This window comes from Anastrepha obliqua, chromosome 4 (genome assembly GCF_027943255.1).
Source record: "Anastrepha obliqua isolate idAnaObli1 chromosome 4, idAnaObli1_1.0, whole genome shotgun sequence".
NCBI lineage: Eukaryota > Metazoa > Arthropoda > Insecta > Diptera > Tephritidae > Anastrepha > Anastrepha obliqua.
In genome coordinates, this window is record NC_072895.1 from 1,375,437 (window position 1) to 1,392,592 (window position 17,156).

The 17,156-nt window shown below is 35.8% G+C and overlaps 5 protein-coding genes across 12 annotated transcripts in view; 2 read left to right on the forward strand and 3 right to left on the reverse strand.

Moving 5' to 3' along the window:
- LOC129245183 (transcription factor GAGA) overlaps positions 1–7,984 on the reverse strand; it is an 85,684-nt gene extending 77,700 nt beyond the window's left edge. Inside the window, exons 1-3 of one of the 5 annotated variants that reach the window (XM_054883207.1) lie at positions 7,802–7,968; positions 6,532–6,825; positions 6,243–6,469 (exon numbers count right to left, since the gene is read on the reverse strand). The gene's annotated coding sequence lies outside the window, so the exon portion shown is untranslated. Of the gene's footprint in view, positions 1–6,242; positions 6,826–7,801 lie in introns of all 5 variants that reach the window. The other 4 variants (XM_054883206.1, XM_054883211.1, XM_054883210.1 and 1 more) reach the window with 4 other exon arrangements.
- A 1,948-nt stretch (positions 7,985–9,932) lies between these two features.
- LOC129245132 (baculoviral IAP repeat-containing protein 5.2) lies at positions 9,933–10,681 on the reverse strand. Its single transcript, XM_054883135.1, has 3 exons — positions 10,468–10,681; positions 10,218–10,397; positions 9,933–10,152 (listed from the first exon to the last, which is right to left on the reverse strand). Exons 1-3 carry the CDS (start codon positions 10,564–10,566, stop codon positions 10,024–10,026), a joined length of 408 nt encoding a protein of 135 aa, XP_054739110.1. The 5' UTR covers positions 10,567–10,681; the 3' UTR covers positions 9,933–10,023.
- A 2,239-nt stretch (positions 10,682–12,920) lies between these two features.
- On the forward strand, positions 12,921–14,736 carry LOC129245155 (uncharacterized). 4 transcript variants are annotated; one of them, XM_054883172.1, is made up of 3 exons: positions 12,921–12,995; positions 14,176–14,430; positions 14,492–14,736. In XM_054883172.1, exons 2-3 carry the CDS (start codon positions 14,190–14,192, stop codon positions 14,656–14,658), a joined length of 408 nt encoding a protein of 135 aa, XP_054739147.1. In that variant the 5' UTR covers positions 12,921–12,995; positions 14,176–14,189; the 3' UTR covers positions 14,659–14,736. The 4 variants fall into 4 exon arrangements, with proteins under 4 accessions (XP_054739147.1, XP_054739146.1, XP_054739150.1 ...); XM_054883171.1 differs by having other exon boundaries at positions 12,934–13,033; XM_054883175.1 differs by having other exon boundaries at positions 12,950–12,986.
- Positions 13,058–14,213, forward strand: LOC129245154 (G patch domain and ankyrin repeat-containing protein 1 homolog). The gene has a single exon (XM_054883170.1). The coding sequence runs from the start codon at positions 13,058–13,060 to the stop codon at positions 14,093–14,095; it is 1,038 nt and encodes a 345-aa protein (XP_054739145.1). The 3' UTR covers positions 14,096–14,213.
- LOC129245153 (probable proline--tRNA ligase, mitochondrial) lies at positions 14,676–16,485 on the reverse strand. Its single transcript, XM_054883169.1, has 6 exons — positions 16,373–16,485; positions 16,051–16,302; positions 15,730–15,991; positions 15,110–15,665; positions 14,886–15,051; positions 14,676–14,822 (listed from the first exon to the last, which is right to left on the reverse strand). The coding sequence occupies exons 1-6, from the start codon at positions 16,463–16,465 to the stop codon at positions 14,778–14,780; spliced, it is 1,374 nt and encodes a 457-aa protein (XP_054739144.1). The 5' UTR covers positions 16,466–16,485; the 3' UTR covers positions 14,676–14,777.
- Between the last annotated feature and the right edge of the window lie 671 nt (positions 16,486–17,156).

Here is a 17,156-nt window from a genome sequence, read left to right on the forward strand (position 1 = left end):
CGTTGGAATAAGGGTCAATAGTAGTTTCGTATTGAAAATTCTAGTATTCTGTACTTTTATTAAAGAAACTTGCTAATGGGAGAGAGAGAAGTCGGCAGCAAGTATAGTTAAAGAGCTGAACTTAAAGGTTAGCAGCCGAACTGTACAACGCAGAGCATGTGCAGGTGGACTGAACAGTTATATAGCAGCAAAAAAGCAATTTATTTCCACAAAAAATCGGCTAAAGCGGTTGAAATTCGCTCGGGAGCACATTAACCGGTCAGTGAAACGATGGAGAACTATACTTTTTTCTGACGAATCAAAATTCAGACGGAATGAGAAGAGTTCGCCGGCCAAAAAAAAAAAACGTTTACATCCTCGATACTGCAAAGGTACAGTTAAGCATGGCGGACATGGTATTATGTTGTGGTGTTGTTTTTCTGGGTTTGGTGTTGGACCTCTCCATTTAATAGATGGAATTATGGATAGGTTTGTATACCAAAATATCTAGAGTGCGAGATGCTTCCCCATGCCACTTTCGTGGTCATTCCAACAAGATAACGACTCAAAGCACACCTCGATGTTGGTAGCAAATAGGATCGCATCAGAACAAATCAATGTGCTCGAGTGGCCGGCACAATCTCCGGACCTCAATCCAATTGAGAACCTTTGGGAGATACTCAATAGGAGGATGGGCAGGCAAGGAATAAATGGGGACAAAAAGAAGCTATTTGAAGCTGCCAAACAAGCCTGGTTGGATATTCCACTCGACGTTATCAACAATCTAATAGCTTTCATGCTAAAAAGATGTAGTGAAGTTATAAAAAATAATGGCTATGCTATAAAATATTAGTTTATTCCATATTATTGTTATTCCAATATGTTTTGTCGCTCTGAATATCGCATATGTTTTGTTTTTTACGAATATAATTTTATGAAGTAAACTATTTGTTAAGTTTTTTTATGCATTCAAAAAATAAATAGTTCGTCTTAATTTCTGGGTATTTAATTTATATTTGAAATGACATTTTAAGTTAGGAAAATATAATTACATCGAAGTATGAATGAGTTCAATATGTTTTGTCCGACACTGTATATTGGATATGTAGAGGTCGGGTCTGGATAGGTAGGCGTTTAACCTGATACAGTATCCAGAACGTGATTGTGCCAAAGTTACGCAGTCTCTCGGTATAGCTGAAGCTCTTCATCTGCAATAGATGGCGTTTGGACTCCCAATTTATGGTAGTCGTAGACGGTGGGTGCGACCATAACTTCGAGATCGGGACGCACATTCATTTTTGGTTAAGCCTAGCTTCTGCTCCACTCTTTCAAGGTTTATAAAATTGATAAGGGGCATTTGGTGTGACTCGATTAATTTAAATTCCATTTATTTTCTGCATTTACTGTGATATAATACAAAACACAATTGATACAAATTTAACCGATACAAAAATGTTCGTCTTTAAGATATTTTCATGGCATGGTGTATGGCACGTATGTGACGCCTTCGACTCAAATACACATAAATTATTTTCCTGTCAGTCAAATTCGTTGCCGCAACAGACGGAACGGACCCATTGTGAAGGGTCTATGATGAAGCTAACGTCGTCCCCTCTCCGCTCATACGCGAGTCTTCTTTGTAATAGTTATTGAAATAAACGTTTATCGTTAGTTATTATTTTTTAATTTAGCTCTCAATTCCTAATTACGCTCCCGGACACCCATTATAATAGGAAGAGTGGAACAGTGCATGGATTGCACCCCATGCTACACAACAAATTGTAAGCGAAAGATATTTTTAATATTTTAAAGTATGCCAAAATGATGCGCTTTATATTTTTGCAAGCTGCGAATTATAGCATAATGACTGCCAGATGTTTGTTTTCATCTTGTTAGAATTTTCAGCGTGAATACTCTTGTACTTTAACGCAGAATAGGTTTTTCTCATTTCATGCAATGGTACCAGACATAAAGAATCCCCCTAATATGTATCTGAAGTATCAGTCTATTAGGACGGAGTGCATAATTAAAATCTGTTTCCATGGTGTGATTTTTGATTCAACTTTTAGTTTTTTTTTTAGTTTCGGTTTTTCAACAAATCACTGCCGACTTTGGGCCATTAAACTTGTTCGTCGAGCAACCCCGGATTTGTTTACATTCAGTACTATACTATATGTGCCTACATCGTTGGCGATTGTTATTAATATAACAATAAAATCAATATAACAAAGCATTTTTAACAAAGTATCTTTATACTAATAGTTTACTAATAGTTATTTCGCGATTTAACTCCATTTCACCAAACCTCTGTTTAACTAAAAATGGTCTCGTGTTAACGAGGTGTGCAATTTTTTCAAACCCAATTTTGATTCTACCTCACAATATCGGGGGCATGGTACTAGAGCACTAGATACTCGGATATCGAGCAGGGTGAGTTCATTAACCAACTGCTCAAATGTTTATTCGAAACGTACGAGCTTTTGAACAATCTGAGAGGTTAAACAAACATTGTAAATTTTATTTGTTAGCATTTCCATTATAAAAGCTAAGGCGATAAGGTGATGGCACTATACCGACAACAAAATTTTGTACAATAAAATGTGACGACAAAAGAAAATAGAAAAGATAAAGAAAAGGACGAACTGCGTTTAATGGAGGGCATGCATTTGAAGGTATAATAGAGGCAAACAAAAGTCGGTTCTCCGTAACCGGAACGACCCGGATTTATATTCGTTCAAGCACTGTGAAACGGTAAAACACCAAATTGAAGAAAAAGTATTTTCAATAGCGGTCGCCCCTCAGCCTACAATGGCAAACCTCCGAGTGTATTTCTGTCATGAAAGAGCTCCTCATAAAAAATTATCTGCCGTTCGGAGTCGGCTTAAAACTGTAGGTCCCTCCATTTGTGTAACAACATCAAGACGCACGCCACAAATATATAGGAGGAGGAGCTCGGCGAAACACCAAATTATATATATATATTGGCGTATCGTCGACTTTCACCTTCAACTGCAGTTTGACCTCCTTTGTCCAGGTGGTAAGGACGGTCGCTGTGAATTTAATGGTTGCAAAGTGACAATTCCTCAAAAGCGAGAAATACTGCCAAGATAAGTCGTTCACTTTGAAACACAACCCATCTACTATATTCGGCGCAACAATTGCGCAATGTTCGCCAAAAAAAAATTCAAATAATTTTTTAAGTTTGGTACTTGGTACGGGCACTTTGCTATATACAGCCATGGTCATATAAATATCACATTTAGACTTTGAAACCAAAGAGTTGAATATGTTTTCAAATAATAACTTTTTATTGGGAAAAAAGCAACATAAAAAAAACGTATTTACTCCCACTTTAAAACAAAAAAATGGTCAAAAAGAATTTGTGATTTAATTTACGAGAACGTTGATAACTCACGAAATCTCCTGGGCACATAAATAGCACATCCTAAAAAATTCCTAATAAAACTAAAAATAGTAAACAAATCAGATAATTAAGTAATAATATTGTTTTACCAGATTAGTATTTGGTACGATATCCACAGTTTTTGATTACTTCTTCAAGAAGTCGCTCCATGCTTTCTACAAGCTTATGGCATCTATCTTTCCTTTGGAATCGAGTATCAAGCCTCCTCAACTGTGGCCCACAAATCATCAAAATTTTTAAAGTTTTTGTTAGAGATTTTGACCGTAACGTCATTCCACACATTTTCTATTGGATTGAGATCAGGGCTCTGCGTCGGCCAATTCAGTACATTATTTTTTTGTCTTCAGAGCCATTGCTTCACTGCCTTTATAGTATGCTTTGGGTCATTGTCCGGCAAAAATGTCCAATTTAATATTATATCATAAACTCATACACAAATGACTCCATTTTATTCTGGAGTATATCCGGATACTGAAATCTAACCATTTTGCCAACCACGCAAACAAGTCTTTTTTGTGAACCTAGGATTTAGTGCCTGAATTTTTGCACGGCGTACAATAGTTTTCCCCTCTGGTCCCATTCTATTTATTTGGGTTTCGTCGGTCCAAAGTACGTTTTTTCACTATTGAATAGATTTGTCTTTGTGGGCTTTTGCAAAGGCAAGTCGGCGTTTGATGTTTTTTGAGAGGTGCGGTTTTTTTCCTGCTTTCTGCCTTCCTACAAGCTTTCTGGATACCTGTACCAGATTCTTGGATTATTTCAAGCATTATTTGCCGTGTCGACTTAAAAGGATCTACTTAGCTGTTGCGTATTATAGTTCTATCCACATTAACATCAGTTTTTCCCGGTTTTGGTTTTCTTTCCGTTTTTTTTTTTTTTGCTTAGATAGGATGAATCTTTCTTAACCAAATTAGGAGCATATAAACCATTTTCCGAGAGCACATGATCATTTGAGCTATTTCCGCTTTGACTCATACGGTATATAAGAGCTCTTTTCTCCGGCGTGCAATGTTTTCCACGTCCCATTTTTAGTAATTACTTTAAAATTTTATTTAAGAAACAAAAAACTATACTAAAAATCGCTGAAACAATATTAAAGTTTTACTCTCCGCTGCACAAGTTAAAATGTGCTATTTTTTTATGTCAGCTTCAAAACAGCAATAAGCATAAATAAAATAGAGCGCAAAAAATTCCATCGAAGAAAAACGGTAAATTCCCCGCGTAAATGTAAGCTTAATAACGGTAATAAATGTAAACAAACAAATTTATTTTATCAGAGCAGTTTTCGTACTAAAAACTTAACTTAACATATAAGGTTCACATTTGTGCTATTTATCTGTCCATGGCTGTATGTGCTTTATTGCAACGCTATAGCTATCATTCATCAACACAATGTAGATAATGCAAAGGTGGCGCCATCCACAAACCAATATTTCGTTCTTGACGAATTTGACAGAATCAGCTTTTAAGTCACGTTGGCAATGAACTGATTCTATAGCTGTGCGTTAGTATAGTTGAACGTATTGAACATTCCTTCGTTTTTCCTTTCGGCCACACAATTTTTCAAACCCTATTCCATCAATGAAGGAAGTGCGCTCATTGCGACCAGCGCCTCAGTTTTTGTAGCTTCAGCAGCTTCTAAGAATTTCAAAAGCTGAATAAAACATAAAACTGAATTCACTCATACATATTCAAAAATACACATTTTATACTGAATTATTTTAATAAATTAGTGTACAGAAACTTCAAAATTTGGGTTTAAATTAAAGTGCGAACTTAGTGTGGAAAAATTCGGGATCGGTTCACAATTAGGTAATAAACTTAACCGTAAAGTTTTTTATAAAACAAGAGATTTTATGTAATGTACTACATACATATAGTGAAATTTTGAAATAAAAAGTCGTATTCTAAATTTTTGCCGGCGGAATCTTTTTTATATATATATTTTTTTTTTTTCATATAAATATTTCAGAATTTCCTCTAACAGCTCAAATATGCATTTACATATATGAAAAAACTTCAGTGGTTATTGTTCATTGGGTTTTTTGGTCTATTCAACTTCACAACACCAAAACGGTGTTTTTACACCATTTTCAAAGGGCTTCCCAGCGTTCTGTAGATAGAGTAGTGCAAGGATTGGACACTGATCTCAAAAATTTAACTGTCTTTTTTCTAATGCGAGTTGTTTTATTTGATACCCCCCTTTCCCACCCCAATTGTAGTTTTAAATGATACCCCCTTTTCCTCTTCCACCCACCAGCACAAATCAATGAGTAATAAACTAAACATTCCACAAAAGTAGTACCTATAAGCTAAGCGTTGTTAATTATAAGAGCAGGACATTACGGTAATCCTTATTCAATTTCTGAAACAAAAAGTTTAAAGTTAAAAGATGTTTAAGTTGGGTCGAATTTAATCCATAATTTATGAAAGTTATCAATAGTGAATTTAGATATTTTTTAAATAAGTCCATACCATAATTTAGCGGACCTGCACATCCTAATTTTCCATAAAACAGTTTTGGTGACCGCATCACACCAAATTTTTAGTAATTTTATAAATATAACACTGACATTTGTCTACAATTACATTTCTGCATCACCGTAGTAAACTTAAAACCAATCTTTCTTTTTATGTTAGATGGAACCCTTCTTCATTCATGCTTCAGTTTTTCCTCGCAAATAAAAAATTTCAACTACATATTGTGCCATGGGTTAGCCTTTAAATCATAACACATACAGCGCCAATGCAAATAAAGTTAAAAAACAATATTTGATAATAGAAAAATATATTTTATAATGTAACCAAGCCGGTTTTTTATTATAAACATGCCACTTGCCTTTTACCGATTCTCGATTTTTATCAATTTCCTCTACTCCCTTTATTCTGCCCTCGCAGAAGTAATTAGCGATACCTAGACGTATTTCACTGTTCAACTACGCTGCCAACTGTTACGTCGCTGCACTCGGGGATTGTCTTTTTGCATAATTTTCTATAAGCCACGGGATGCAGATTTGGTTCCGATTCACTTTTTCCCGCTGTGCACAATGCGTCCAAAATGTTCAACTAAAAATAGCTACGACGTTTTAACTGTCAATGCAAATATTAAAAGTCCAGTTATGGAGTACCATTTAAGGGGCAACTATTGTCGAATAATTTGTAGCTTCTACAAATTTAACTAATGCAATATTTTTAACACAAATTTCTGTGTTTGCACTTTGTACGAAAATTTGGAAGTCTGGATGTTTTCTTCGCGCAGCAAGTCTTCGTTCATAATTTTCGCGTCATTATTTGTACACTGTTTTAACACTTGTTGTTGTTTCTACGTTTTTCGAGTTTTTAACAGAGTTTTCTAAGTTTTCCAGCTTCTTTTTCAGCTTTTCAGTCGTGCAACGCAATGCTAGACACGAAGGAATTCGCTGCTAAAGAGGAATTTGGAATAATTAGAAAATGGATTTTTCACGTCGTTCGTTCGCTTGTCGTTCGCCCGCCATTATAGGTCTGCCAGATGTAACTAAATGAAAATATCCCCCACCGGCAGAGATATTTTTTCAGTGTGGAAATAAATTTTACATAATTTGTTTGTGTAATCCTACCCATTCAAATCGTTCATATAAACATTTCACATCAATATTTTGTAACTTAATACATTTTCGATAGATAAAATATCTACATATAATACTTTGTAATCTGACTATTGGAACACAAAATATATCATTTGCATCTACATCACTTAAGTAGTACATTTATGTCGTTAGGAACTGCTCAGATTATTACTGAAGACGATATTACTTTAGGGTATTGTAATGATCCAAACACACTTGAGAAATTTATTCACTCAATACCACCTACTTTGTATCATCTGGCAGCTCTTGGCGTCATTCACAGCTCAATTCATCGCCATATCGTAGTCGTTTTCGTATAATATTCGTTCGTACGTTCGTTCGTCTCTTGTCGCCATTTTCGTCATGTACTTCGCTCTATAACTATCGCATTCGCACCCTCTTGTTACACACTTAAACACGAAACCTATTGATTTTCACGTTTCTTGTTCCACTTTTACTTCTCATCTTCTTGTTACTATGTTCATCACACAATTTTTTCGATTTTGCGGCCTCTTTTTCTCTATCACTAATCAGTAGTTTATTAATAATTTACACGGGATTCGTATCATCTCTTCTTCCTCTTCACACGCACGCTCTTCTTTCCTTCACTATTTTTGGACTTTAAAATCTCTTATGACTATGCTACTTTGTTCACTCGTTTTCCACATTTACGTTTTTTGTTATTTTCCCGTTTTTTCTTATTTTTGCAAAGATTTATTCCTTAGCTCTCGCTTCTTACACTTTCCAATTAGTTTTCGGTCAAGCAAGATTAATGCATTATTTGTTTTGGTACCTCATCGTCGTTTTCCTTTACTTCAAATCGTGTTACACGACTGCCCAATCAAACGCGCAAACAATTAACTGAAATATGCAGAAACTTGTGAACAAACAGGCATGATGAATGAACCAACTAATGTGACCGTCTTATTCATTTACGATTTGTTCAATGCTATATTTTCTACGATGCCATACAAATTATTCCATTTATTCGTTAACACGAAGCAAAGTTTCTATTATTCAAATGGAATTGTTAGAAATTATTTTCTGGCCGACAGCGAATGGTTCGGTGGGTTATTATTTTATTTTTTATGCTTTTCTTTCTGAATAACAGTAATGAAGTTGCATAGATGTAATTTTTTAGGCACGATATGAAAAACACTTTAGTTCGTGCGTGACTACCAGTCTGGGGGGTGTAGGTTCGAATCTCCGTACATGAACATCAAATAATAGAAAGAGTTTTTCTAATAGCGGTCGCCCCTCGGCAGGCAATGGCAAACCTCCGAGTGTATTTCTGCCATGAAAAAGCTCCACATAAAAACTATTTGCCGTTCGGTGTCGGCTTAAAACAATAGGTCCCTCCATTTAGGGAAAAATATCAAGACGCACTCCACAAATAGGAGAAGAAATTTGGACAAACACCTAACAGAACTGTACGCGCCAATTATTTATTTTATTTATCACAAAAACTTTGACCCCAAAAGGCCTTTACCAGGCATGAGGGAAATGGTCAGCGAATTTAAGTACCTTAAGCCTAATCCTGGGCGACAAACTTAACAGGAAAAGGTACGCTATTGCAACCTTGTCCAAAGGACTGAAGCCATCATGGTATGCAAACGATTGCTAGAAAAATCCTGGGGTTGTAGACCAAGCACCCGGAGATGGATGTACATTATAATAACAGAGTGGATTGAATACCGTCCTATCGATAACGCTGGCAACACTGAAACATTCGAGGGATGTTTCGAAGCTGAGAAAGTTTCGAAGTTTTCGAAGGGAATAATAAGACCAGCGATGCATCTAAGCTGTATAAATATTCCCATTATGTTTAAATATCAATCTTGCCCATAGATTGCAGATAAATTTGACCAATAACCACTTGAAGGGCAGATTCAGCTCTTAGGAAATAGACACGGTATACGTACACGTCGGTGAATAGGAATGCTAATATCTCGTATGGACGTAAAAAATAGCTGCTTTCATAGAATAAATAAGCTCATTGAATTGATGCGCACATTGAAAGAGCTTGTGAGAAAGCAGCACGAGTAGATACGGCTATATCCCAAACAATGGCTAACATAAGCGGGCCACGTCAGAACTGTTCGCCTGAGGGCCAGTAGAGGCGCAAGTCCCCTTCGCACTGTATCCCAAGAAGCTATCGGCGTCGTTTCTGACATAAAACCCCGAGACATAATAACTCTGGAAAGTAAGAGAATATACAGAAGCCTTGACAGATCGTTAACCGCTGAGGAGCGCAAGGAAGAAAGGCACGAGAGCCTATCTAAATCAACCAAAGGCAGACGGACCTACAGGCTCATTAGAAATGTCCAGGCATGGGTCGATAGAAAACATGGGAATGTTGACTATTATATGGCGCAGTTCCTGACAGGGCATGGTTGTTTTAGAGAATATCTCCACAACTATGGCCATGATGATGGAGTAACATAGCGCTAACCAAGTGATTAAATCCTTGGGGTTCTGTAGCTAATAGGCTATGCTCGTCTTGCGATGTAGCAATTAACGATTGTGCCGTAGGACTATTTATCGAGCAAGTCCTGAAGGTGTTTGCAAACTGACCATACCAAACAGAGAAACTTGCCTTTATACAGTATGGACAGGGACATGTCGGGTGGGTGAGTACTAATACGACAGGGGTGGCTCTCTTATCAAATAATCTCGACATATTGCATCGGAACAGTAACGGACATCGAGTCTAGTGCTCAAATTGCCTTCCGACGAAATACTTAGCCTTGTCTAGCCTTTCTTTAGGGTGATGTTTTGTTGCCAAATAATGCAAATCGATGTATCAAAAAATATCGATACACAATTTGAAAAATTCAATCAAAGAAATACTCCAATGTATTTTTGTCGATGGCATTCCTAACTGGAAAGCATAGTTAAACTAGCACTAAAAAACTGAGTTTAAATCGAGTATAATTTCATAAGTATTCGTTTATTGATGTCTGTTGTTCTAATTCTAATTTGATAACCTAACTGCTAAAGATGTTCAGCGATCATTTATTTGCTGAGTGTCAATTTCGCTCTCTCCTTTTCAGCCCATTTATTAAAATCCTCTATGGTTTTCTTAAAATCTTGTTCCATACGCGCTTTAAGCGCAACACTCAATAAATTAATGAACTCGTGAACCTGAAAGAATATAAAGAATATTTGAGAACCTGTACTGAACGCAGATTCCTTTTTAGTGCTCTTACCGTCAATTCTGCTTCTTTCCGACCGTATTTCACGAAATTGCACTGAGGAGCATGTTTTGAGTGTTCTTTCCAAGGATCATCAGTCGGTTCCCAACCATCAAGAGTTTTGTTGCAAACGTAACAAGTAACTGTGTCTGGTTCGCGCTCGTTACCACTCCAATAGAACCCAGCCTCGGCCATCTACGCCATCAGGATAGAATAATGAAAATAAGAATTAAAACTAAGACCCTTTACTTTGCACACCTCTCACCTTTTTAACACTGCAAGCGCTATTTTCATCAAACGGCCATTTTTTAAAGCTGTCAATGCGATTCTTTTCCATCATATTTCCAAACTGTGCGTAATCCATGTTTTATAACAAACTTAATTAATTTCCTATTTCGCAAGAAGATTCTTTCTGTACTTTTGCTTTAGAAGATGTTTTCAAACATTTAAAAATTCGGCTTTATTTGACACTTGTGGGTTTCACAAAATTCAGCTTTGCATAGTGCGTAGATGGGTAAATTTTTGTGGCGAGTTCTTTGGTAACGCAGTATTTACATGCAGCGATTCAACATCGCTTTCACTGTGTGTTTAAATTTTCCAAAAAGCGATAGAATTCTTGGAGAAGTATAGAAAGGCGATTTGTTGTCTATTCAAGTTTGTTTAATTTTGCTGTTGATTTGAAATTTTAAAATAATTTTATAATTTTTCCTAAAAATCATTAAATGTATTAGCATTTGTATAAAAGTGAATAGAAATTATGCAATTGAATAGCTGGAATATTATAAGCAGTTTCCATCTCCGTGCGATAGTTTTGATTTTCAGATCATTGTTTTGTTGCAATAGGTACCTGCAATATTTTTTGTTTGTTATAGTTTCCATTTATTTTATACATCTGTCCATTGACATTAAGTATGTTGTTTAACAATTTGGTCGTGTCAAAATAAAATTAAATAAACGAAATAATATACAATTAAAAAATATACAATAGAAGTTTCTCTTCACATGTTACAATATAACAGCATTTGAACTATTTTTATATATTTATTGTTTTTTCGCATTTATTAGGTCACTTGGTTGGGTTCTCTTTAGACGTCTTTTTGTGTTTCTTTCCCTTTCAAGAAGTTTGTTGATTTCTGCATTACTAAGTGTAGGTATTTTTTCAAAGTGTCATCATTTTCGTGTACCTGTCATAGTGGTCAAAATTCGAAGAATCATCGATTGTTATCGTTGGATTGTTTGTACATGAGTTTTTTTAGCCGTTCCCCATGTAGTATGATTATAAGTCGGATATGCCTTAACATTAATATTCATAAACATTTATTGTTTTGTTTTGGTTTTTTATTTATTGTCCACTTATGCATTCACTTTGCTGTGCCGTTTAAATAGTATCATATTTCTTAAAAGGTTCATTACACTTGAAACTAAATGCAAACATAGCTAACGTAATTCTTTTATGTGCGGCGCGTGAATGTTAGAATCAAATTACATAAGTAAACACCGAAAAATTGTTATTGGTTTGAATTGACTAAAATTCCTATAAAAACGCTTGTACGTAGTATGTAAGAGACAAGTAATAAAACAATTGCTTTACAAGCTGGATGCCCAGCTTGAAGTAATAAAATTCAATAATAATCATTACACCTACACTTGTAGTCCATATAGCCAAATTGGTGTTATCATAGTTTTGTACACCAACAGCTTGTTCTGCAATAAAAACAAAAGAAATATAAATAAATAAAAAATAACAAAAATAGTATGTTCACAAAAAGTTCTGTCATATGCTCTCAGATCATGGTGAAAGTATTTTTAGAGGTGTACTACGTAGCAGACCGTTATTCGACTCTGAGCAAATTTGATAGATCGGCTGATGTCACTTAGGATGTGTTTAACAAAATTTAGCTTGTGTTATAATACATTCACATATATCCAACAAAAATAATAATTAAAATAATTAAAATTAATCTGAGATTACAAAATATGATAGTCCTAAGTTATTCCCACTCTTCTACATACAACCCTGTGTTTTATGTGTAATAGGTTATTATTTTTACGAATGTTAATAGAAGCGTCAAAGTAAAAACTAAATAAAGTGGATGCCGGCAAAGAAGGTTTGTAGACATAATTCTAATAAATGTTTGTTAGATACTACAAAAAAACGGGTGTCCATAAACGCTTTGTCCTCCTATTACTTATTATGAAATGTAATATCGAATTTTACATGCGTTTTTCTGCCATAATTTTTTGAAACCTCAGTAAACGTCGTTTACGGATTTTCTCCAACTGTTTATTATTGGTAGCCAATTGCGCAATTAATTTTCCATTCCTTCTCCTTGTCTTTTCTTCATTTCGTTAATAATAATTAAACAAACCAAAAACTCTGAAATATACCACCAAAAAAGAATTTTCTATGAAGAAAAACCGTTCACAATAGTATTTACAGCTGATTGCCAATTTTGGAGGTTATCTGCCATATGTGAACGGGTAGATTAATTTTGTGGATTTATTGGTAGTTAATGCATATGGGAATTTACTTTAAGTAGTAAAACAGTGTGAAATAGTGAAGAATGTAAATGGATTGTTATTGTCTTTGCAACCCTGAGCCACATTAAAGTCTAGTAACATCATTTTCAAATATTGAAATTTTTTTTGTTATCGATTTTTTTTTGATAAATGGCTAATTTTGATAAATAGCTACTTTTAGATGCTCGATAAAACTGCGCAATTTCTATAATTCTGGCATTTAACTTTTCCATTTGATATATTCACATTTAATATATTTTAAAAGTATATGTGGTATTTGCAAACATTGTTATTTCGTTTCGCTGAATAAAGTATTTTAGTGGTTATTCTTTGTAATGCATTCAGAAGCTGTGGAACTGCACCCCAATTGGTATGCACTGTCTACAGCTAGCTTTCCGATAAAACGTTTTGTTCGTGGACTGGAGTTGCAAAGTGCTGAGGATATTCCAAATAAACAAAAGTACTGTAGTCCAGGTGAAACAAATGGCGTAGAGGTGCAACAGTTTTATGAGAAATTAACAATTAAATCTGAAAATAATAACATACGCTCTGCTCCGTTAGCACCTGCTTGTCAATCATTTCCTGCAAAGCACAGCAATTCGTTGGATTTCGATCGTAATAAATTTTTTCGGTTCGCCACTTCGAACAATGTAAAGGAATTAGCTCGTTTTAATTATCAGGCGAACAATATCAATGCCTGCGATGAATTTGGATGGACTGCACTCATGATGGCTGCTTGTGAAGGTGCAACAGATGCTGTTCATATGTTGCTAGAGTCGGGTGCTGACAAAAGTATTAAAGAAAAGAGTGGACGCACCGCTTTGGATTTTGCCAAACAAAAAAAACATGAAAACATAGCAATTATGCTGCAATCTGAGTATCAGGACGAAAATACTCATCTTAAGCGGAAGCAGTGCTCGTCCGTAATTTCGAATGTACCTTTTTATTGCTCTCTCTGCAACCTAACATTCTCAGATACATCACAGTACCAGCACCAAACATCCACTTTGCACCAATTTAATATGAAGCCCAGTAAATGTGCAAATAAGTTAAATAAATTTAATATTTCCTCTAAGAATCGTGGCCTGCAACTTATGGTTAAACAGGGCTGGGATAAGGAAAGTGGGTTAGGTCCAACACAAACCGGCCGATTATATCCCATTAAGACGGTGATACGAAAGAAACGCAGTGGACTCGGAACCGACCAAGAGCCAGCGCGAGTGACACACTTCGGTGCGAATGATTTGCAAGCCACAAAACACAACAAATCATTCTTTTTGCATAATAAGAAAAGGCGTTCCCGTAATGATATCCGTTCAGAAAAATTACGCGAATGGAAAAGGGAACGGCGACTTCGCAGAGAGCTGAGCTAAGACAGTATGAAAGATCGATTAGGGGTGCAGTTGTGGGCTTTGAAATATACTACAATATAAAATTTTCCATATTTCTACAGTTTCTCGCACAAATATGTTCCAAAGCGAAGATCAAAAAGTCGTTGAAATTATAAAATCAACGGAAGAGGTGGCTGATAAAATATTAGTGAACAAGCAGGAGTTAGTGGAGTTGGATAAGCGGAGGCAAGAAACTCGCGAGGCGATACGTAAGGTAGAAAAAAATTCGACAAATGGCGAAAAGAAAGTGTGGATAACTGTAGGCAGCATGCTCGTTAAATTGGAAAATGAAAAGGCGTTGAAACTTTTAAAAAACGGTGAATAGATAAAATTGATTATTATGCCGAGTTATAACTAAATATTATACTATTTTTGTAGACCAAATGCAAATTGAACGTGAATATAATATTATTACTTCGGATCAAAAGATATTGGTTAACAAGCATCGCGATTTAGAATTTTTCTCACCCTACTCAGGCACACATTTGCAACCACTCGATCGAAAGGAGTTTGCAGCGCTTAAAGCAAACCTGCCGTTTCTGTAGCCAAATGAAACAATATGTTAATTATTATATTATAAGTATTTAGCTAAAGAAACAATTTCAAATAAATGATGGAAATCATATGGATTTTTAATTATTACAGTGTGATGTAAGACCCGTAACTATAAAACAGCTGCTTTACTTGTATGCTTATCTTGACTAGAGTTCTGAAATAATAAGAATACCAATATTGAATACCGTGACTACTTAGAGAATGTGTTTTTACAAACCAATGTTGTGTTGTAAAGTTTGTGCTTCTCTTTTATGTATTGCGCGACTACGGCTAGTGCCTCTTTTGGTTCAATTTCCATCGTGGCTTGACCCAAATGTAGCTCCACTTTTGGCGTTGGGCTAGTGGTTTTACTGCCAATTACAATGATTACAGGATAACCCATTCTGCAACACATAAAACAAATTAGTCTAAATAAAACAATGTCTGCTATGTCGATGCCACCTTTTTGCGTCGATCAGTCTTTTGCCTATTGTTAAGTAATTACGGTCATCAATCAGCACGTCCTCAGCACAACCAATTTCTCCGAGAGAGTGACAAAACTCATTTTCTATTTCATTGGCGACTTTTTCTTCTTTACTACCCTTTTTAGCACCTATTATACATAGGTCGTAAGGGGCCAACAGTGTTGGCCATCGCAGCTCACTTTCGTTTGAAAGTACTTCTACTGCGGCTGCCACTAGCCGACTAACCCCAATACCATAACAACCCATTACGAGAAATTCTGGTTTTCCATTCTCTTGTAAGAATGTTGCCTTCAGCGGCCGAGAATACTTGTCGTTCAGCAGAAAAGTGTGCCCCACTTCAATTCCACGCACACGCTGAACATTAGTACAATGGCAATGGGGGCATATTTTGCTACTATTTGTTTCCTCAGTTGCTTCAACGTTGGCCGCATATCCACAAGCATCGCATGTAACAAGTTGATCTTCTCCTGAGGAAGCGAGATAGTGGTACTCGTGTGATACACTGCCTCCCATCATGCCCGTAGCAGCTTTAACTACACTTGGAGTTAGATAAACTCATATTAGAGATATTTAATACGTTAGTAATTATTTATTCACCTTTTACAAATGGCACTTCCAACTGCTGAAACAGCGTATCGTAAGCAGCATTCAACTGGTTGTACGTCTGCAATGCTGCTGCTGCATCTCGGTCAAATGTATACAGGTCCTTCATAATGAATTCCTTTGAACGTATGAGACCAAATCGTGGTTTCAGTTCGTCACGGAATTTTGAACCAATTTGGAATAGACGCAAAGGTAATTGCTTGTAGGAAATCGGAGCAATGGATGCTAACATAGCGGTTACTGCTTCCTCGTGCGTCTATAACAAAAAAAAGTTAGTATGGCAAACATTATTTCCACATACTAGAGATGTCTAACCGGGCTCAGTAGAAACTGTTTTTCGTGCCGATCACGCACCAGATAGAATTCTGTTATATCACCCTCTAATCGTCCGGACTTCTTCCAAAGTTCTGATGGAGTTAATACAGGCATTGATATTTGCTGTCCACCCACAGCGCACATTTGTTGCCGTACCAAATTTGCACACTTGTCAATTACACGCTGCGCCAATGGCATTAGCTGATAGGTTCCATTATGAGCCGGCTTAACCAAACCCATTTCGGTCAGAAGCTTTAAGAAATGCATTTGCTAATTAGTTTTCGTGATTGTTCACTGAAATATATTTGAACATCTTGGTTACCCTCTGGCTTCGAGAAATCCCCTCCAAATTCTTAGCAACAGCATTTTTCGGTGTAACAAGTACTGGCCAAAACAATCTCGAGACCCGCTCCATACCGACCGATTAAAAGTCAGACACTTAGCGATAAATGAACTAAAATGAATCGATATATTTTAAAATCGGCTTTAACCGATAGCCCTGGTAGTTAGTGCTGTAAACATATTATATTATATTATATAATTGGGCAATACTGCTGTTTCCGTGGCGCCGGAATTTAATGGCGGATTCTTATAGAACTCGACAAAAGAAAACGAAATGAACAAGTAAAATTTTTTAATATCTCGCTTAGTTTTCAAGTAATTTAATGTTAAAGTTCTCTAATTTAGCGAAAAGTTGGTGCTGCCATACATCTGAAATAAAAACGAAGTTCGTATGCAGAGATGTTCAGTAGAAGGTTCATTGTAAAACTGCAGTATTTTTTACTCTAATTTTAAGTTGAGAAATAATTTTGAAAATAAAAACATACAACTCATTCAAACTTAAAAACAATGATATTAAGCGTATCTCAAAAAATAATAAAGTAATTAAAATTAAATTAATTAACACAGTATTTTTGCGTAGAACTCCTTTTCGCGTTAAAACCATTGAACCCAAAATTAAAACATCATATGCGTGTATGTAGTAAGGAGGCACAATAACCCCCATCCCCAACATTAACACTAAATTAAATACTTAATGTTTGTTCATATTTTTGTTTCATTTGCAGGCATCCGGCAACACCATATTGTTGTCATTCCAATCTTAT